This window comes from Dermacentor albipictus, chromosome 10, assembly GCF_038994185.2.
Source record: "Dermacentor albipictus isolate Rhodes 1998 colony chromosome 10, USDA_Dalb.pri_finalv2, whole genome shotgun sequence".
Taxonomy (NCBI): domain Eukaryota; kingdom Metazoa; phylum Arthropoda; class Arachnida; order Ixodida; family Ixodidae; genus Dermacentor; species Dermacentor albipictus.
Genome location: NC_091830.1, coordinates 54018560 through 54040946, shown reverse-complemented (window position 1 = coordinate 54040946; position 22387 = coordinate 54018560). Strand labels below are relative to the sequence as shown.

Here is a 22387-nt window from a genome sequence, read left to right as displayed (position 1 = left end):
AGGAAACCCACTTAAAATCGAAACACACAAACTTTCTCGGACATTATGTTACGTTTCGTAAAGATCGCGATGATACTGTCGCATCATCTAGTGGCGTTTCCATTATAGTTCATAAAAGCATAGCGTGTCAACGCTTACCGCTACAAACGCCCCTCGAAGCAGTGGCGGTTCGAGTTGTCCTCCTAAACAAACTCATCACCATTTCCTCGCTTTACATACCCCCACATTGCCACTTACACAAACACGAATTTCAGTCCTTTGTAGATGAATTGCCAGAACCCTATCTTGTTCTTGGGGAATTCAATGCAAACAGCAGCCTGTGGCTTTCATCTCGTATAGTTGCGAGAGGCCGTCTTGTTGAACAGTTTCTCTTCTCTTCTGATGCGTGTCTTCTGTTTTTTCCAAGCTGAGTAAGAAAGAACATACATATTAGTGTCTTGCAAACAGAACCTTTTCTTCAATTGATCTTAGCATAGTTTCACCGTCTATATTGCCTGAATTTGAATGGGAAGTTACCAGAAATCCTTTTGGGAGCGACCACTTCCCCATACTGCTGAGAACAAGCAAAGGAAACGAATATCCACCACTGGCTCGTCGGTGGAATGCTATTACAGCCGATTGGGAGAAATTTCGAACTCTTACTAATGATACCTCGTGGGTTGACATATCTTCGTTACGAATTAAAGTTGCTGTGGCATATTTTACCGCCTTAACAATTGATTCCACCTCTAAGTGCATATAGGAAGTAAGTGATGCGGCATCGAAACACCGTGTCCCCTGGTGGAACGATGAATGTGGGAATGCTCGTATGAAGCACAACAAAGCGTGGTGGTTGATACGAACTGCTCCTACTGCGGAGAATTTTACCATTTTAAGAGGGTAAAATCTCAAGGGAGAAGAACGCGCCGACAGGCCAGGAGAGAGAGTTGGCAGAAGATTTTATCGGGTATCAACTCGTACACAGATGAGGCCCAAGTCTGGAACAGAGTTAATAAGGTGAGAGGGCTACAAACATATTCACTCTCTTTGGTAAACACATGGGGCGATAGCTTGGAAGACCTGGGCGCACATTCTGAACATGTGTCCCGCTCAGCGCGCTATCTAGAAACGTTTAAACAACGCAAGACCAGAATAGAAAGAGGGAAACTGGAAAGAAAATGTAAAAAGTACCAGGCATATAATGATCGTTTCTATTTAGCTGGACTGTAGGTATCAGTAAACAGCTGCAATAATTCTACACCAGGAGCCGACCGTCTATTGTACAAAATGTTGAAGCACCTACCCACTGAAACACACAAAATACCCCGCTTTCCCTCTACAATGCTGTATAGTGTTCCGGCGTGATACAGTCTGCCAGGAATGAGGCCATCATAATTGTTATTCTGAAAGAGTGAGTCCAGAGATCCGTCGTCTGTGTCGAGTTACCGGCCTATAGCACTAACTAACTGCCTCTGCAATGTCTACGAAAAATGATAAACCGCTACCTACTATAGTTCCTAGAATTGAGAAAACTGCTTGACCCATACCGGTGTGGATGTCGCGGTGGTCGATCTACCACTGACCATTTGATACGTATTGAGGAACAAATTCGTGAGGCTTTTGTTCCCAAACAGTCTTTTTTCGGCATATTTAGATATGGAAAAGGTGTACGACATAAATTGGCGCTTTGGAATCCTGCGTGGCCTGACTAGAGTGGGAGTCCGATGCAACTTACTGAATGTGATCCACAATTTCCGCCCTGATCGCACGTTCCGCGTGATAGTAGGCAACGTTATGTCTCGTCCTTTTGCGCAAGAGGTTGGTGTTCCACAAGGTGGTGTGCTGAGCTGCACTCTTTTTATTGTCAATATGAATTCACTTCATAATGTCATATCACGTACTGTATTTTATTCTGTATATGCAGATGACATCCAGATAGGTTACAAATCATATAATCTTAGCATCTGCGAGCGACACCTACCACTCGGCTTAAATCGTCTAAGTGGGCAGATGTAAATAGCTTTAAAAAGAATCCTAAAAAAAGCACGTGCGTCGTGTTCACTAACAAGCGAGGAATACCGACAGACCGCATAATAGATTTCAGTGGAGACCACCTATCTGTGAGCAGTGAACATAAATTGTAACGTATCACCTTAGACAGCAAATTAACTTTTATTCCGCACCTAAAGCATCATAAAGGAACATGCCTTAAGGCTATGAACCTACTGAAGCTCTTGTCACGCACTACCTGGGGACGGGACAGGAGATGCCCTACAAGCATGCACAAAAGTGTAACGTTGCCACGCCTTCACTTCGGAGCAATAGTCTATAACTATGCTAGGCATAGTACTTTGAAAATTCTAGATCCTACCCACCACTTAGACATCCGCCTTGCTACAGGCGCCTTCAGGTCCAGGCCTGTGCAAAGTCTTTACGTCGAATCTAACGAATGGTCTCTGCACTTCCAATGAACATATTTAAGCTTTTCATACAGCTTCAACGTCAAATCAGCTGTAGATTACCCATGCCATTCAATAATTCACGACTTGTCCACAGCCAGACTGTTCCGTAACCGCCCAGCCACTAGGCCTCCTCTGCCCTTCCTATTGGAAGCACTATTATGAAAAACAGCCGTGACTCTTTTAGAGAGTGTTCTAATGGTTCCTACTCGGCTTCCTCCACCTTGGGAGTGGCAGACTGTCCACTGTGACATTTCTTTTTTAGAAATATCAAAACGAGCACCTGCGGCAAGTATCTATTCACATTTTCTTGGGCTCAACAAGGAGTATTCGTGTGCTGAATTTGACACAGATGCTTTGAAGTCTTCTGCTTCTGCTGCTTACCCAGCTCCAGGAACATCGCTTTTAGTATCCGACACACTGAATCCGTATAGCAGTATTTTTACGGCAGAAGTATACGCGATCCTCTCTATAGGTAAACGCATTAAACAAGGAAATCTCACTGAGCCATTGTGTTGACGGACTCAGTCAGTGTAGTTCAAACCCTAATGAGTTTACGAAAATCTAAGAACAACGTTTTTAACAAACTTTATGCATTGATTTGCTATGCCTAAAATGGTAAACAAGTCATCATTCATTGCTGGGTGCCTGACCACAGTGGCATGGAACGCTCTTCCGCAAAGCGTGGTCAACTCAGCCACTCCAGATTCCTTCTTATCTGCAGTACAGACGTGCTTGTAATGTCATGCATTCACTGTACCTTTGCTTGTTACAAATTCTGATGACTCATTTATTACGCCTTTGCTATTGGAAGCAATCTGATGGCATCATTGTATTTCTTTTGTGTATTTGCATATGTTTACTTTGCCTATTACACTGTTTTTTTACTCTTTTTATTTTTTTTTATCCCCTTGAGGAAAAAGTTTGAAATCACGTGATGTTGTACCACTCCTGCCTGGGCTTCCAAATGGAAGCCGGCAGTATTCTGAAATAAATAAATAAATAAATAAAAGGCAACGAAGCTGCCGACGAGAATGCTACTTCGGTAGCTTTTAGCGACACTGACACAAATATACTCATTCCAGTCACGGACCTTAAACCATGCTTACGTCACAAGCTGAAGAAGCACTGGCAGGAATAGTGGGATTCCGAGGTATCCAACAAACTGCACTTGATCAAACCCAAGTTAGGGTAATGGATATCGGAGAAAACATCACGATACAAGGAAGTCCTCCTTTATCGATTAAGAATAGGTGATACCTTCGACACCCACTCTTATCTACTGAATGGAAGTGACCGTCTCTCATGTACAAAGTGTGGCGAGAGCCACACTTTGACATATTTGGGACGCAGACGTGCTAGCATGCATCCTATTATTGATATGACATTTTCTTAACAAAACATTTATGCTCATTTATTTTGAGTCATTGTCATTATTATTATTTTTATATATTTTACGCATTTAACAGCGACTCATTTTAGGCCTCCTTCAAGCCACGAAACATCGACATCTTTAACTGGATGTGATCACTTCATCACTTACACAATTAGATACCATAGGTCATAGCGCTCTTGGGCCATAGATGGCCCAAGAGCCATGAAAAGGCATACATTAGTCAATCAGTTGAATCGGTTGTATACAAGCAGGCCAGTGAAATAGAACGTCTGTTGCATAGAAGTTACCAGTTGAAGCAAAAATTTTACCTATTTTGAGTAACAAGGCCACCGATAACGTTGGTGTACCGGCTTCGTTTGTTCAGAGAACATCACTCCAGCATAAAATCAATATACATATTGCAATATGTGCTACAGTATGCATATACAAAATGCGCTACACATTGGAAATTGGTTTAAGGCAAAACTTTCGCTATCCTTTTGCCCTTCATCCTGAAACCCAATTATTCTTGGTAATCTGCAGCGCCTAGCGGCATAACACGTTTACTTGACCCCCCCACCTAACAACCTGTATTATTTGAACCACAATAAAAATAATACATACGTGCTTACAGCTAACTAAACTCGAAATATTATTTAAGTAGGAATTAAATGAATGCAGAATGAGTTATATGTAAGAATGTCTGTGAAGATATAAAGCTCACGTGTGCAAAATTCATTGTGTTGGTTCCTGACCACTGCGCACGCCATGAATTCAAAATCTCGCTTCACTCGCTTGATTAGGAAAGGCTTATAGCTCTTCCTAATCCTAATTATAGCAATTATTGGCGTCTTCGGTTTTTTTCATCGCTCGAATCTAACATCCTTCCTTTCTTTTATTCTTCTCGTTGACGTATTGCTCGCTGCTGCGCAATTCGGAAACGCATGATGTCCGTAACGTCACTCTTTAGAAGTTGCTCAATACCGATGGGGTTTTGACGATGGAGCGATGGGGTTTTGAAGCCGATGGGGTTTTGACCTCAAACACAAGGCATATGCAGCACTGACGTCAGCAGAACTAAGAAGGATGCTGACGTGGTACAGCTTTGACTCACTGAGCTGAAATCTAAGTTAGACCGTCTCTCTGCCAGTGCAAGAAATCACGCTCCTATTTTCGGATTGAAGAGGGTTCCTTGTTTTTTTTGCGCAACTGCCAGAAAACGGGACCATATAGTTTTCCAAGAAACGCTGCACGCTCCCAAAGAACCTCCACAACTTTGCATGAGATAGCTGGCGATATTGCATGGGGGAATCTGTACAATAATGTAGTAAAATGAATAGTTACACAGCGATTGTGAATTTGTGTGGTTGTGGAAATAGTACTTCTTGAGTCCGATTCGAAGACGAACCGAATATTGCCTAAAACGAATCGAATGAAATGGAATATTGAATACGCAATTTCATACAATGATATAAAACTATCTTTACATCTTAGTTGATTGAAAACATTAACTATTCTTTGACATTATATCGCACGTTAGAAAGCGTTGTTTACTAAAAGCAGAAATAGGCCATTAGCAACAAGTGAGCAGTTTAATGTGCATACTCAGCACGCAATGACAAGTGCGTATTATAGAATGCTACGAGAAAAGTACGGCTCCGTGAGCGACATAGGGTACTCTTCTGCTTAACCTTTTTAATCCTGGTGTCAACAGCGCAAAACGCGGACGGGAAACGACACGAGAAGACGACACCACAAGCGCTTGTGGTGTCGTCTTCTCCTCTCGTGTCCCGTCTGCGTTTTGCGCTGTTGACACCAGGATGGAAAACCAACACGTACAAGCTGCTATTCTAACCTTTTTGTTATTTGTATCTGCTATTCGTGCTGAGATTTAATTTATGGCGATTTCGCTCCAATAGTGTGATCATTCTCGCGCAATTAGCGATTGTTAAATAACAGTAGGCGACATTAAATATTAGAAAACTGTTAAAAATAAGTATTTGTTTTTCAATTGTGGCGGTTCTTTTCGAAGACCGAATTATATAAGGCAACATTCGGTTCCTTAGCGGAACGTTTCGAATATGCGCACTGCCCTAAGAATAAATGTGTACTACAGACTGGCCTTAAGCTGTTCTACGAAAAAAAGAAGTAACTTCGGGCTTTGTTGCTTCCAAGGCCGGCTAGTGCTGAACTTAAAAAGCAATGAAAAGGAACTTGTTGATAAAGTTTTGTCATAGAATACAAATATTGATGATCGCAAGGACAATAAAGGACTGTGCTCATCGTTGTGAGTCACTGTACGTTCGTACGGTGTTTCACTGCGCAGTTTTCACTTCAGTTCAGTTTAGTTCAGTTTGTTTATTCAGACATACATTGACATACATAAAACACTGCATAAACGCAATTTTCTAAAGTCTTCAGTAACAATATGAATGTCAAGTGTCTCATCATCGCTAATACTATATAGGACATATAAGAAGTGGGCGATTATACAAGAGATGACAATGAAAATAATGAAAACTGTACTCGGCGTGCTGGTAAACATTAAAACTTGTTCTCATTCGGAAATTTCATAAAGTGAGCGCACACAGCGCAGTGCAAGTTTATTACAGATCGATGAGAGAGTCCGATTTCCCACAGTGAATATTGTTACCCTATTCGTAGGATCATGTGCTATACGACTAGAGTCTAATGTTGCTTGTTCGCTCATCATCGGTTTTCTTTAATTTCATTCTACTCTCAAGATCAGTATTCAAGTGCCCCCAAAACCTAATGATTCCTTGACCAAAGAGATATGTGCTACGGACACAAATTTTGAGATAGTATGCAGTTCTTTTTAGTAAATGAATTACGTGCCACAAGTACAGCAGTTTTAGGCGTGTGATCTGCGATCATAACAATCTGCATGCCAAAAGCATCCCTATTATCGCATATGACAACAGCAAACCTTCCTTCACTGCTCACACAAAGTGTTACAAACTGCACATCTTACAAGAAACCATTCACAGTGAACTGGTTCTCTTGTCACGTGATGTTGACACTGGTGTCTACTTTGAGCACGGCTGGTACAGCCACTGCGCGCCAATGCTGTAGCGGTGTGCTCCTTTGATATCGCATGGAAACATGGAAAATTGTGATGCGAAGATGGACGCTTCTCCCTTGTTTTCAGTCTCCGCGTCCGCGTAAGCGTCCTCCACTGCCTTATCCACACTTCCGCCTTGCCATGGCTCTTCAACCACTCTGCGCGCTCGTACGGCCTACCCCAGTCGCTCTCTGATGTATACACTCGATTTCATACTTGTCAGGCAAAGTTGCGAATGCTACACAAACAGTGAACTCAGAGAAGTGCCACTCTATGATCGCACATAAAAACAAATATTTTACAAAGCACTTGTTCATGACATACTATATCTGACGTGCTATGCTTTGGTGTCGAGCGCGATTGCTGGGCTCTGGTCGCTGGTCGAAAAAACACGTCACTGTGCTCCTCTGGTGCAAAGCATACGTTAAGGTCACCGTCGCCTTCATGTAATAAAAACATGATATGTTACTTCTAAATAATTGACACATATATCCTATATCTCATGCAGTATTTTTGCTTGCGAATCTCAGTAATAAAAGACGTCTGATATTTTCGTAACGTTGCTTCCTATGTTTAAAACAGTTTATACTCGTGAAATTCTGCGCGTTCGATTCTGTCATATCGGCCCTGATAAAGCGCGTGATGTCGCACGCTCTCTCACCCATTACGCTTTCCGACTTCAAAAGTAACAGCGGAGGCTGCCACATTAGGGTTTTCGTTATTGATAACTAATTAAAGCACACGCACACGCGCACACGCTTGCACTCTTTTTGGTTTACTCATATTTCATCGCACCACGCGCACGATGAGGCACTCTGTCTGAATGCTGACGTCATGCCAGCTCGAACGATTTGAGGCATATCTGAATACTCCTTGTGGCAGGGGATTTCATGCTAGAATGTGTGTCAGCACTCAGGAGAGAGCGTTTTGAATGACGGCGTCATCTTCAAGGGCAAGGCTGCCTTATACGTTCGACACCCGAGTCTGACATAGTCGATTGGGCTGCCTGCGTTCATTTCCTTATTGCACAAGGTATTTCTGCTAGCTGTAAGGAAGCGCATCCATTCTACCCTTTAATCTGCGCAACTAGTATCTTTATCATGCGAGACCCATCATTTAAACCTGATGAAAAACTGCAGATTAAATTATTTTATAACAGCACAGGTAGAATCACAGGTGGTAGTTCGATATACCAACGCCAAGCTAATGCACTGCAGTGACTTATATCGTTATCATATCATATCATGATCACATAGAAACCTCGTTCTTACCTGTTCCCTTGTTTCAATTATTCATTAGACTCACTGGCATGCAAAGAAATCAGTCTATTCTGCGAGTTTTGTAATTAATTTTTTTACCTTCCCGAAAGGACTAACGGGCACCTATACCTAAGTGCATTCCAGCTGTTGCATTTCACCGTCATCCAAATGTGGCAGGCGTAACAGGCATTGGATCGCGTGATTTTGTTCTCAGTAGCAAAATGTCACAGCCGCATAGATAGCGTGGTGGATGCTAGGCGAATATAGGTGTGCCTACATATATATTTTTGCGAAGCCTGCAGGCCTAGTTCTCTTTACGCGAACAATGAGTTCCTGCTAAGATCGGCCAAGAAGATCGAGCTTTCTGACGTTGACCATTGTCATAGCTTCAGGATGACAAAAGGACCCGTCGGCAATCGGCAGTGAAATAGTCTGCTGGAGAGACCAAGGGCATGCCCAGTCGAGGAGGTGTTTTTTATGCCGTATACTTTATATATGCGAAACAGGTGTGGTCTTTTACAATTGTATTTGCACCTGTTGCGGTGGCAATCCTAGCAATGTCAGCACATGCAGCTTCGTCCATGTGCTTCGGGCTGCTGACTATTTCGGCCTGGCTATGCTATTAGCTAGCCTGGTGTTTATCCTAGATAGTAGAATATGCGACCGTTCCGGAAAGAAGCTGTTCCCCTGTTCAATCCCTCAACCAGGAGGATGAATTTTTCTCTTTTTTTGAAATGAGAAGCTTTCTTGCTGAAATTGCTTTATATATAGTTTTTGTGTAATACGGTTGTCTGTAATTTGCTTTATTCAAACATGTATAAAGGATCCCGATGCCTGACGTTGGGACCCTCTTCTGCATATTCTGTTACTCTATTAATCATTTCATCAGGAGGAAACAACTGGAAACTTGAGAACTTGGAACTTTATGTTCCTGTCGGGCACATATCTTTCTTCCCCCTCTTTCACTGAATCATATTGCTCTAGATTGCTTGCCATAATATAACTACGAAATCATTGCGAAGAAAAATAATTGTTCATTGAAAAGTAATTCCGTTGAATACTGCGATTAATTTGCGACATGTTTTTGGGATAGTTCAATCGAAGAAATTTGCTTCGTCTATTTTGTGCCCAAGCTACCACAAAGCAAGTTTGTATTTTTGTTTTTTAAGCAACGAATGAACTCTACGAATGAAACTAACTATATATTTTTAAAGGTTACGGCAGAAGCCACCAGTATTTTTCATGCTCTAAGAAATGTGGTAATCCAAGTTGGCTACTGTTTCACTGTATGGCTTATTGATCATGCCTTAAAGCGTAACTTTCAGTTTGCGAGACGCTACCTGCTGCGTTTTTCGACGCGCAACATTCAACAGAAGTTCATTTGGCCACTGAATATACCGACCACAACAACCTCAAAAACAAATTTTTGGACGCATCGTGAATGTGAATTGCAATAACGGTGGCATCAAAGCTGCTTTAACAGGTTCCTGATGATTCTAAGCAAATCAACACTGATGAGAAATTATCGAGGCTGATAAAGTAGCATGATCGGATTGTATTCATTGACTACCTCAAGGGTGTGAGGACAACGGCAATTAAAAGCAGATGGGCAATACATGCATGACTGTATAACTTTGCTGGGGTATACCCTGTAGTAGTGGGCCTCTTCAACGGCATTTTCGAAGCATTAAGGGTTAGCGATTGACGCGGTATTATTAGGGTATTTAAAGCGTTGGCTGTTCGTAGATAAAACTATCGTTGCTGGAATGTCGTTGGTACAAGAGGTGGGCACTTAAGAATTTCAGTGGCTGTTGCGTGAGGTACTGTGTCCTGGAGCAAATGCATGTGCATTGAGAGTAGTTCAATAATAAACATGATAATAATGAGCCTAGGATGAAGGCAGAGCTGGGCATATATGCGGCCGGGATTGAGGGTACAAAGATGAGCTTGAAGGTGAAATATAATAAGTAGGCGCTATCATTTTGCTGCCAGAGAAAAGGAGCCGGCGTTTTTACAAAATGCTGTAAATCTGGAGATTGATGAAAGAAATAGGAACTGTATCTATATATTTCGCCTGAATTGCGCCGTTTCTGTAATCGGGTAAAGAAACGCCGACAGGCTAATTAGGAGTTCCCTAAAAATTGAACCTCTTGTTTGTGTTTTGTTCTTCCGACTATGTCTGGCGTCTTAATTCTGCTGTTCCCTCGTGGTGATCAACATCATCATAATCGTCAGCATTCTAAATGACAGCGCAAAAAAAGACACGTACAAGAAGGTGCAATTCTCTCTTTGCATTATTCGTTCTTGTCCATGCCTCTTGTCCATGCGCTGTTAAATCTAGCTGCACCAACTCCTCCAAAGGTCAGTTCTGGTAAACCATCATTACAATTAACAGCAACAAAAACAATGTCGATGGTGACCACGACCACAGCAGCAGCCACGAATAAAGAAAACTCGAAACGCTGAACCAATATTATTTGCCACGCAACTACTCCTGAACACGTGGTGTTTAATATGCGACAACCGCTCGCTTCATCCGAAGCTTCATGAAGTGCAATTCGATCATGGTTCTTCGATATATCTGTTCGCCATAATCACTATAGGCGAGGAGGTGTCAGGCGCTACTCTAATGCGAAGTTTCATTGTATTTGTGTTTACCTTACCAGGAACAGTGTTAATATGCCTTGCGGTGAAAAGCTTCTTTCCATGCCATGGTATTCAGTAACAAACTGCATACATTTATATATGCCAAGAAACCTGAAAAGTGTTTATTAAATCTGTCACGCTTGCAGGGGGACCAAAGAACCCTCACACAAAATGCTACGACATCGTGGGATACCATCCGTGCAGGGTGGCGCATGCCGGGTCCAGGTGGCACTTCGACATGCAGACCAAGAGCTGCTTAAAGAGCCAGTTCTGTGCAGAGGACAACAACAACTTCCACACTAAGACCGAGTGCGAGTACGCGTGTCCCGCTTGTGAGTATGCCGACACGTGCAGCAGCACTGCACGCAACAAACACAAGAGCAATACGAGACGTGAGGATAACCGGGTGATCAAAGGCCCTAACCTTGCAATGATGTAGAGACTAAGCTATGTTTATTGAGTAGCTTTTCTGACTGCTGAGGAGTGTAACGTCAAGGAAGCATGTGACGGCGAAAAAAAAGAAGACGTGTAAAATATACTGTAGAAGATCAGCACTCTTTGTCGCGTAACGACACCTAAGAATGCAACTCACTAGGAACCATATTGGAAAGAAAATCATGGCGCTAGCTTTTCCTCAGGTGGATGTATCGACTTATGTGCTTGGCCATTTCCGTGGGTGTAGTCCGAGCTCACAGTTAGAAAAAAAAATGTTAGCGTACTTAAGAATGCTGGTTCTTCCAAGGTAAGGCTGGTTCCAAGGTTTTTTTTTTTCATTATTGCCTCGCTTGACACAGAGTTTACGAGCTCAAAAGAACAGAGTAGCAAGATCATAGTACCGAGAACCGTAAGTTGTTTTCTGACTACAAGTCAGCAAACGCAGCTCAATGTTGTTGCACTGAGCCACGTTAGCACTTGCTAGCATTCAGCGGGAAAATTCCCCACAAACGCGTCCTAGTGTGCTAGGAGACACGCGATGGGACATGCGCGCCGCGTAGTGCGGAAGCGGGCGCAATTTGCATTGCAGTTGCATATTGTTTAAACAGGTAGAATGCCGTGTAGCCGGTGCACAGGTAGCGGTACAAGGCAGTGAAGAAAGGTTAGGGAAGGAAAAGAAGTTTAAGGAGATGTATACAAGAATGCTAGAAAATATAACATGTGCCAGAATAAATCAAGCTATGGCACCACCGCGTTTCAAAGGGCATGCCAATAAATAGTCATAATTATCATCGTATCATGTCGCTCGCCTTGCAATGTGATATGCGCGCCGCGTAGCATCTGTGCGTGCGCTTTTTACATTGCAGTTGCATATAATTACAGCAGGAGGCACCTCATGTAGCAGTTGCGTAAGTAGCGGTGCAAGGTAGACTGCGAAATCTTGAGCAAAAAAAAAAGAACATGTAGATGTATAAACATTGATGTAAAGAAAAATATATATGGCATACCTGCACCTGTCTCGAAGGCATAGGGATTGAACGAGCTAATAGGTGAACGTACTAGTAAGCTAACGTCTAAACGAACGAGGGAACGATGACTAAACCAGAGTGAACGAGCGGGAGACTGCACGATTTCTTTGTGAGGGCTCCACCACCGCATCTTAACCTACACACACTTTAAAGTTGACACGAATTATCACGTACGTCTCAAAAAAATATGACGGTGTTCTTCGGCAATGAACTCGCTTTCCGGAGAGCATGCACACTTTTCCTTTGTATCGGAGAACCACCGGGCGACCGCCAGTGACGAACACGAACAAAAGAGGCAAACGAAGCTATTCGCTCTAAAGAAGGCTAGTTAGTAACCTCAAAAGTGCAGAAGGTTGCTTTCCTAAGATGAGTTTTCACACTCGAGCCTCAAATTTTGTCAAAAGGAACGCGCTGAATCCTAAACGTTTTGTAATCACGATTTCACCCGCAGCCTCGTGTACCCGGGAATTCAAGGCTGTTGGCATACATTATGATTAGGCGCACTAAATACGGCCATACTGCTTATATAAACAATGAACACGTCGCGTAGGACTATACCATGAGAAACTCGCGACTCTTTCGTATAGTCTTGTGGAGAATGTTGGTCTGATGTTGTCCCTCCTAATTTGATAAATCCATGTCTTGCTTCCTAACCCGTAGCGATTGCCGGATGGTATCGTTAATGGCTTCCTGTCTTTGCTGAAACTATTTTGCCGTACGAAGGCGCAGCAGGTTAGGGTGATAGAAAATGCTGTGAAGCGACGTCGCATGCCGCAAACGTTCAATGCGTTTCCAAACCAAAACAAAACACGGAAGAGCGATGACGTCGACATGTGCTCCTCGCCACTCTGTAGACGCTTCTCAAGCGAAAAAGGCGATAAAGCGTGGCAGTAAAGAAAGGAGGTGGGGTGAGGGCCCACGTGTTGTCATTAGGTCAATGGCGACGCGGTGTAGGCCTCGACCATAGCGGGCGAGGATGGGGCGGCATTCTTCAAAGCATGGCGCTACTTTACGAAGTTTAAGGGGCTTTAGTTGAAGAAAAGAGCGCTACGATGACGCGGACTAAAGGAGGAACATGTACGACCGACAAGGCAAGGGGCTTTAGGTTTGTGCAGATGACAGCAGCCGTCCTTGGAGGGGCGTCATGGAATTCACATTGAGGCGCGCGTGGGTGGAGTCATCATACACAGTCCTCTCGGTAGCATGATGCCTGATATCGTCATATTACCAGTGCTATCAAGTTGGTTTTCAGTAAACATTTGGTGTCGTCGCCAATTCCTCGCAGAAAGAGTTTTTTGTCTAATCGGATCGTGCGCATAAGGTTAACCATGAATGAAGGCGTGACCTGAAGATGGGCACCAGTGTGACATAAAGGAAGTGATCGTTCATTCGACCAATCATTCGCGTTGGATTATACGGCAGTTTTTTGTCTCATTCTAGCAACTGTGCAATTCTTCTGCAGATTCGTTCTGTCTGTTCGAGAAAGCTGAAGGGCCTTGTACCAACACCACTGGACATAGCCAGTGGTACTTTGACTCGAAAGTTCATCGGTGCAAGAAGTCGCACCAGTGCGTCACTGGAGGCAACGCTTTCGTCACGAGAGTGGATTGTGTCTCCAAGTGCCGAGCAGGTGAGTGACACACTTTTCGACGAGAGCATTCTTTTCTCGAGCACGAGGTCATGGGTTCAAGTCTCATTCCCTGTGGTCCAATTCTGATCTGACTGGAATGACGAAAAAAAGCCTTTGGGGCGATCTTATGGGGAATGTAGGACACCGAAGCAGTAAAATATTTGCCTGAGATTCTTTTGGGAAGTACCTCAATGCCTGTCAATAGCTATGGGACATTCAAAATTACGTATTTGCACAGCTTTTCTGGCTTTTCACATTACAGGTTAGCCACTGTCTGTCAAAACACAATACTTCCCGAGTAGTGTACGTAATATACTTGACGTTGCGTATCTTGTAACACCTATAAGGTGTAGCCAAATATTTTATGATATCACAATTTCTAATGAAATATATCCAGTCCAAAATTACGATTTCTATGCAAGGGCTACAAAAGCTGGAAAGGAGGTTGAATAGAGCATGAAATGTGTTCGCTTTGAGTGCGCCACTTCTGCAAACGATGAGGTACGCTAAGCAAAAACATTGGTAATATTTGAAACAAATTATTGGAAAGTTGAAAAGGCAGAATACGGTCATTTATTTGTAATATTTTAGGTAGTGTTCGGCTAGGAACAGGTGGCAGAATTGTCAAAACGCCGGTGGAGCGAGAAAATGTGTTTTGTGATTCGTAGCGTCGGTGCCGAGCGCTTGTAGTTCACAAACACTACACATCACAAGGCTAATAACAAGTGTTTATTGCGGTTCACCATTCAGGCTCTGGTGCAGAGACGAATAATGAGATTCCGAGTTGACGTCGCTAATTGCGGGACGCGAGGAGCAAAAGAATGCGGACTTTCAGTTCATGTTTAGCCCGACGCGTGGAAGCTGACGGCACGCAGCAGTGCACGCCTTCTTCATGGAAAAAAAGCATTATAGGCGGACGTCACCCACTTGGGAGCTGTCATGTTTCTCTGCCGAAATATATTCCTGCTAAACACTTCCAGAGACGAAACTGAGGCCAAAAAGACGACGACGACGATCGCTGATATGGCGCAGGCTTTCTTCGAGGCCTTGTATGCCAGTGGATGCTTTCTAAATATCCTTTGAATATATTTAAATCTTTCCCCGTAACACTAAGAGCTGATTCCCAAGACGGTACAGTCTGACACAGAGCCTCATATTGCCAACTACCACGAGGAAAGAATGGGTGAAACCGGCACGTTACCCATGCGCCAGACATTTTAAAGTGCAAGTTTGGCACGATGGAAGCGTGCTCGTGTTCGTGGCCTAATGGATGAAGCTTGGGTGTTTCTGTGACGAAAGACAAAAATTCGGTCGTGAATTTGTTTGCGGCATTGAAGGCAGCGCTGGCGTACTTTGGTGGTGTCTTGCGCAAAGCTGAACTTGTGCTTAGCGCACGCGTACGCGTCACGGTATGCATGAAATCGCAAGTTGGCAAAGGATACGAGGTAGGTAATGTCACAGAGTCACACGCAACGTACGTGCGCACAGCTATCGAGATGCGACAATCTCCGAATATGCAATCGCAAATTAATATATTGCAATGCTATGTTCTGTACATTGTTTAACTGCGCGAACAAACGAATCACAAAGACAGCGAGGGACAAGGACGGGCGCAGTTCTGTAGTCGTGTATTTTTTCGTCCTGGTTCCAAAAAAGGGTTTATTTGTTTTTATTTCTAATTTGTAATTTCTAGGGAAAAATTACGGAAAATAATGACATACCGTTGGCAAGTCCGCCAATTTCGGTACATCTACTAACAGATGCGCGGCGAACCGTATAGCCCTACTTCAAGAAACGTAGTTTAAATGTAATAGCCATAAGATTCTTGATTTCCACTGGCTATCAAATTGTGTGTTTCGTATTTGCAGCACAGTATTTCTGAGCATCGCTTATGTTGTGCGTAATTATGTGTTTTATGTCTTGTTCCTTGTTGGTCCCATAAGTGAATTTGAACATATTGTCTGCAACGGAGGATCGTGAGCTTCAGTTGATCACGAATCACTATTGCCTGGCGTTCGGTGAAACTGGGATATACTCTGTGGTTGAGTAAAAATGTAGAGAGGTAGTCACTTAGGAGTAAAAAGAAAACAGCACTTGACGCTCAGAGTGAAAACGGAAGTGACAATAAAGCCGTTGCATTCTGCAATTCTTTTTCAACTTTTCTTCGCAGTGTAAGTTTGTAACGCTGTGTCTCTTTTGTCGTGAAACTGCACCACGTCGCCCTGCTTTAAATTAGGATAAAGATATTTGCTCTGACATTCCGCATTCACGTGCGCCAGAAGTTGCATTTCGCGTGAGGAGCACGATGCACGATGAATTGAATGACCTCCTCGTGCCCCGTGTAGCAAAGGTAACTGCTCAATCTCCCCTTCTCTCCTTGAAGTCGATGTCTGTGATGCGCCGAGACCAGCGGAGCTGTGCAGCAGTGACCAAAGAACTGTTTGGTACTACGACCGAGAAGATGGACGCTGCCGCAAGGACGTCAACTGTCACTTTCGTGGAAACAACTTTCCCTCCCTCCACGAATGCGAAAGAATCTGCATAAAACGTAAGTAATGCAGATTGCCATATACCATGCCTTCGGAGTTGACATAATGAAGACAATCAAGGAAGACAGTTCGTATCTATTCGATTGATCACAGGCTTCTGGCTTTTTGCACGGCAACACTTTATCGAGTTCATGGGGTATCGAAAAGTCCTGTTGGGGCATTTGTACACTTGCTTCACGCGATGAGTGAATTGCGAGACTAATTGTTACAATTGCGAAGCACCTGACAATTGTATCTTCTATCGCATTGTGTGCTAATGTAATTACTCTAGCTTTAGCAATCGTGGTTCATCCGGTCTTGGTGGAGGACCCGCATTCGAACCGATATGATATTGCATATTGACGTTATGCGATTGGCGAATTTATTACCTGAGATTTGCCTCAAAAGTGCTCTGACATGACAGGACGTCGTCCTACCGGCGTCCACAGCCTGTCAAAAGTCCTTTCGAGAGCAGAATTAAAAAGCTTCAAATCGCTCCTGTCATCAATGCTCCTAAATTACCAAAGGGTGGACAGTCAGGGACGTAGGCTACACCATTTCTGGGAGAATGAATCAACTGCAAGTTCAGTGTCTTTCCGGTGCAGTTCTCTCCTCTGGCTGTTTCACTTGGCGTAGCTTGCTGGCTGTTATTTTATATACGGCGTCTGTTTTTTATTGTTAACGGAAGTGTTAAAAATCTCTCACGGCAGCTTGCAGAACTCTAGACTTCGCGCACGATTAACAAAGGCAGACTTTGAGTGCACGAGAAATTTAAGTGAACGTTTGACTAAATAACCATGTTTCGCTCAATAAATTTTAAGCACTTGCTTACATTCTGTATTTCCCAAATTGTAGCCCATTACTTCGAAAGTCATATGCACTTGAAGAAAATTGTGAGGCTGGTGCCTGTTTTGAGCCAAATGTTCCCAATGTTTGCTACAATATGCATTGGTGTTCCAGTAATTTTTGCCTTCAGTGCATAAAAAGGCGTTCACCTTTACCGTAAATTTGGATCGGGTTATCTCACAACAGATGCTAGCTTCCAAACTAGTTCTATGCGGATGTCCCTTGTGAAATCACTGGCTTAAGTTTATACATTGCAGCGGATGCGCCCAAGGTTATTCGATGAAAACGCAATTAGTGAATTTTGGTTATTGAATTATGCACTTCGATTTCTTGTCTAAGTTACGTCCGCCTCTGTGTAAGAAATGTATTGTAAGCGCAGCGATAACGACACGAGAACACGGCAAGATCACATGAACACACAGGGAGCTTCGTACTCAAACTTTGATACATGGGAACCATGGCAGGGTGCTATGCCTATCGCGTTGTTTCTAGCAGTCGGCGGCACGTCTGCTTCTTCATTTTTTCTTCTTGTGTACGCGTCTCGTTTGCGTTGTACTAGTGCTCAAAAATGTTCAACAACGAATTCTGACGAACTCGGAAGTCGCCTTATCAACGTTGAACATCCTTGACGGCAAGCCGCACCACTCATTTCCTCCACCAGGCGTGGCACCAAAGCCTGCCCCGAGCCAGGTGTGCTACACGTTCCCGCCGACGTATGGCTGCGGTCGGTTGGTCGAGAGGTGGGTCTACAACATGGAGTCCAAGAAGTGCGAGCGGATGTACGTCTGCCCAAAGTCCGGCAACAGCTTCGTTCGCAGGAGCAGCTGCGAGAAGAGCTGCCCTTCGGGTGAGCATTCTGGAGCCTGTTTACAGGTCCCGGTCGTGGTGTGATAAGGAATGGGACATCATCTAAGCTGGTTACACATGCCAATTTCCAGCATTGCTTTGACCTTGCCGCCTTGTGGGCGTCAGAACGTAGACGATAAGCAGTTAAAGATATCCCAGTGGCCCTGCATTTAGACGACAGACAGTAACGCGGAAGTGCTAACTTTGAATTTTGCATTGCCCTAATGAAATAACAAGGAAGCAGGAGCAATGTTCCATGGCATGACAAGGCTCCAGCCACTCAGTGAAGCTTGCGCGATATAGATGGAAAGAAAATGTCCCTACATTTCCACCCTATCGGTTCAAGGCAAGCAAACACACATACTAGGAACAAAGTTTCCTTTTTCCGTTTATTTAGAAAATCTCCAGGTGCAAGAACGATTATGACAACAGTGGTCTCACATCGGCTGCCTAGTCGGCCTAACATCTGATCTCACTGTTCAGTAACGTCACTGGAGATTTAAGCCCGGAATAAAGATACCGGTAAAATAAATAAGGCTGCAACAGTGTCTTCGAGCCTCTTTCAAGTTACGATGACTTAGACCCAAGCTTGCGTAATACACATAACTTCCACACAATAAGGACACAATGTGAATTCCAATGCAGAGACAAGTAAACTGAGTACTGTACTAACATAACAGGCCCCATTGCTTGACTAGCGATGCGTTACAGACGTGCATTTAGTGTATTCGAGGAGACTACTTGCAAATGCACAGGTGTACACTTGCAGAAAGGAAGAAAGCGCAGCCGGCGTTTATTTTGCCATTGCATTTTAGTACACGTCGTTATATCAGTAAATTGTTGTGTTCAATAAATTCGTGGCCAAAGCGTGTCCTCAGATGGTTGCCGAGAGCCTACGAGTTAGCCACAATAGTATAGTGAAACTACGACGTTGTTATCGGAATTCATCACAATTAGTAATATAAAAAATTTAAGGAGACAGTATGATGGTATCTGAAACTGGGGACCTGAAGAAGCCTGAACCTCAAAACTTTTAAGAAGGTCAGTACGTTGCGCTTTGAGTAATGGCTGACTTCCATTCTACAACTACAACATTTCCTGTAAAATGTACTAGTAACTTCATGCTTGAAGGGTTGATTTGACACTCGAATGCTTTCTTCAACCGCTTCTGCCAACTTTTGAAAGTATACCATAACTATGTAATGCAATCACACTCTTCTCGGTGACATGACATGAACCTGGAGTGTATGTAAAATAAAGATGAGAATACAGTATGGTAGTGGGAAAAAATTATGGCAATGATCACGAAATTCTTGAAGGCCACCACTGCTTTGAAGCTTCATCAACTAGAATAATTATTCTGTAATGATTTCTCTTCCAACTACTATCTGAGAGAGTGGCAGCGTTCGCAGCTATATATTTAGCTGAGCCATGAGATATCGCCTTAATGAATTGGCTGTTATGAAGACATAGAAAAACAAGGCTTAAGGAGAGGAAAAGCCGATAAATTGGCTGCAGGAGCGCGTCCAAGGCCTGCCACTCGAGACTTTAGTAAAGGCGAAGGTGAAAACTAAGGAAAAATAGAAGCGTGTAAAGGACTGAAGATTAAGAACTGCTGTTTGATCTGTGCCTGCTTTCCTATCTGCCCAACTTGAGCATTATTCGTGATAATGGCGCGGAAAGGCACATACGACCCTAAATGTCTACACACCACTACGTAACAATGTGTACATATGTAGGCTATCTAGATGCATCCGAATCATGGCAGTATTCAGTAGAATCGATGGCAGATGTGCGATTAAAATCAAAGCAGCTTGTCTGGCTGGCTTCACTCTGATATCTAATACATAATATATATGTGATGGCGAGGCTTCGTTAGAGGTCATCGAGCCCCACGTTATTGATGATGTGTCAAATGTGTCTGATATGTCAGCTGTGTCTTACCAGTACTCACGTACGGGACAGAAACCTGGAGGCTTACGAAAAGGGTTCCACTTAAATTGAGGACGACGCAACTAGCTATGGAAAGAACGTTAAGGGATCAGAAAAGAGCAGATTGGGTAAGGAAACAAACGCGATTTAATGACAGCTTAGTTGAAATCAAGAAAAAGAAATGGGCATGGGCAGGACAAGTAATGCGGAGGGAAGATAACGGATTGTCATTAAGGGTTACGGACTGGATTCCAAGGAAAGGGAAGCGTAGCAGGGGGCGAGAGAAAGCTAGGTCAGCGAATGAGAGCAAGAGGTTTGCAAAGACAACATGGTCGCAATTAGTACATGACCAGCGTAGTTGGAGAAGCATGGGGGAGGCCTTTGTCCTGCAGTGTACGTAACCAGGCTGATTATGATAATGATGATGTTTTGTGCTCTGGCATATCGGTTATGACTAGTCTCAGCGTAGCATCCAAACCATCGAATTGCGGTTGTCCTTCAGAACGAGACTGAAAGGTCGCACACACTTTACTAGGGAAAAACGATGCATCCATTTGTAGGTCACGCACGAAAAAGTTATCAGTGTATAGTGTTGCTTTCTTAAAAAGCAAATGACCCAATTGTTCAAAATAGGGGCTGCTGCAAAGGTGTAAAAATTATTAGCTCCATTATTCGTTTCGATATTTTTGTACTGCTCAGAAGTATCGATGGCAGCACTTGTTTTGCACGTAAAAAATGTTTAACGCGCAACATGCTGTGAGGTTTTCGATAAGTCTTAAGAACTAAGTTTTCACAATGTGTTGAAGAGCGAGCTATTTGAACGATGTCCCTACTACGATCTAGCAACAGCTGATGCTGCTTAGAGACCGTTTCACTTAAGTTGAAATTAGAAGCCGAATACACTTGCTGCCGGGTACTTCAAGAGTGCAAACCTAATATTTTCTCCTATTTCGCACATATAAATGTGTACATTTAGCCCATCAATGCCCATCAATGCCCATGAAACTAGATGCGTAGATCAAGATACGTACGCGAGCCTCTGGCAAATGCGCTAATATGACCAACGCTTAGCCCAAGACGCAGAATTTATATTCATACCTCAAATAGCACTAATTTGCCGCATTCGCCGTTATATGTTCGCGACGTTTGTCTCACTGACGCATTCGTACTGCCTACAGAAATTTGTTTTTCATGTTGCCCTTCGAGCGAGGAAACCCGGCTTATTATTATTCTTTATATTCATACTTCTCGTCTGCATCTGGCGGCTATTATGTTGAGGCGAAGCTGTTGCGTAACTTTTTTTCTATCTCTAAGCCTAAACAACGGACAAATTTTTTTTTCACAAATAATGAGATCCTAACGTCATATTCGAAAAGTCAATGTTCTAAAGCAAACAAAAAAATATTTTGTTTTTTCAAAACAAACCACTCAAGGCCGCTTAGATAATGAAAAAAACTTTATCATTTCTTTTCATAATTACAGAGTCCTTCTGCAGTTTTCCGAGACCTCAAGAAGATGTCACTTGTGCCAACTACCCCCCGGCGAAGCACACCTGGTACTATGACCCCAACACACTCGAATGCCGGCTAGGCGCCGCCTGTCACTTGGCAAGGGGCAACGCATTCCCTACTAGGGAAAGGTGCAGCCAAGTCTGCAGAAGTCGTGAGTTTCGTCCCTACACTCTGGTGCTGTGTGGGGCAGGCGAACACGCAGAATGCTGCGACGCTCTTTTCAGGAGCCTTCTGCGTAGCGCAGCTCTTCATTACTGGTGCGGATCAGAGAAGGCACTCCCGCTATTGCAATGAAAAGCTGAAGCAATATTGCCCGTACGTGATTTCTGCGCGTTAATGTCTGAAGTGACCTTCACTTTCGAGACGTAGCAGCGACGGTTCCCCATTCATTGTTCAACATTTCGTAGAGTGGCAAAGTGAAGAAACAAAATTGAGCGTCTGAATCTGCCTGTATAAACATGCGCATCCATTAGACTGCGACATATCAGATCCTCGTGTGTTCTATAATACTTCCCGCCAAATTCAAATGCTGAATGCTGCATCACCTGTTACAATTTCTATCGTCAATAATATAACTGATTATACAGAATGGCTGCTAGAAAGGTAATTGGATTAGAGTGACCCTAAACGAATGAGAAGTAATCGATCAAATAAAATATGAATTTAAGTTGGTTAAAAATGTAACAGCTTTACAGATACACGTTAGGAGAAGGCTAAAAGCTAAAATACCTAATGAAGCCCATCCCCTTGAATCAGTCGTTTCATTTGACAGACAGCAACAATGTCAATTGGCAACATAGTGAATCATAAAGAAAGGTCAGTAACGCATCT

The 22387-nt window shown here is 43.4% G+C and overlaps 2 protein-coding genes across 4 annotated transcripts in view; one reads left to right on the top strand and one right to left on the bottom strand.

Moving 5' to 3' along the window:
• LOC135907626 (uncharacterized) overlaps positions 1 to 22387 on the bottom strand; it is a 92248-nt gene that overhangs the window by 45741 nt on the left and 24120 nt on the right. The gene's annotated exons all lie outside the window — the stretch shown is intronic.
• The window catches only part of LOC135907624 (papilin-like), a 41840-nt gene that overhangs the window by 16272 nt on the left and 3181 nt on the right, over positions 1 to 22387 (top strand). The window contains exons 2-6 of the mRNA XM_065439314.1: positions 10947 to 11132; positions 13726 to 13893; positions 16277 to 16441; positions 17929 to 18114; positions 21528 to 21707. Coding sequence (XP_065295386.1) covers positions 10947 to 11132; positions 13726 to 13893; positions 16277 to 16441; positions 17929 to 18114; positions 21528 to 21707 — 885 coding nt within the window. The remainder of the gene's footprint in view (positions 1 to 10946; positions 11133 to 13725; positions 13894 to 16276; positions 16442 to 17928; positions 18115 to 21527; positions 21708 to 22387) is intronic.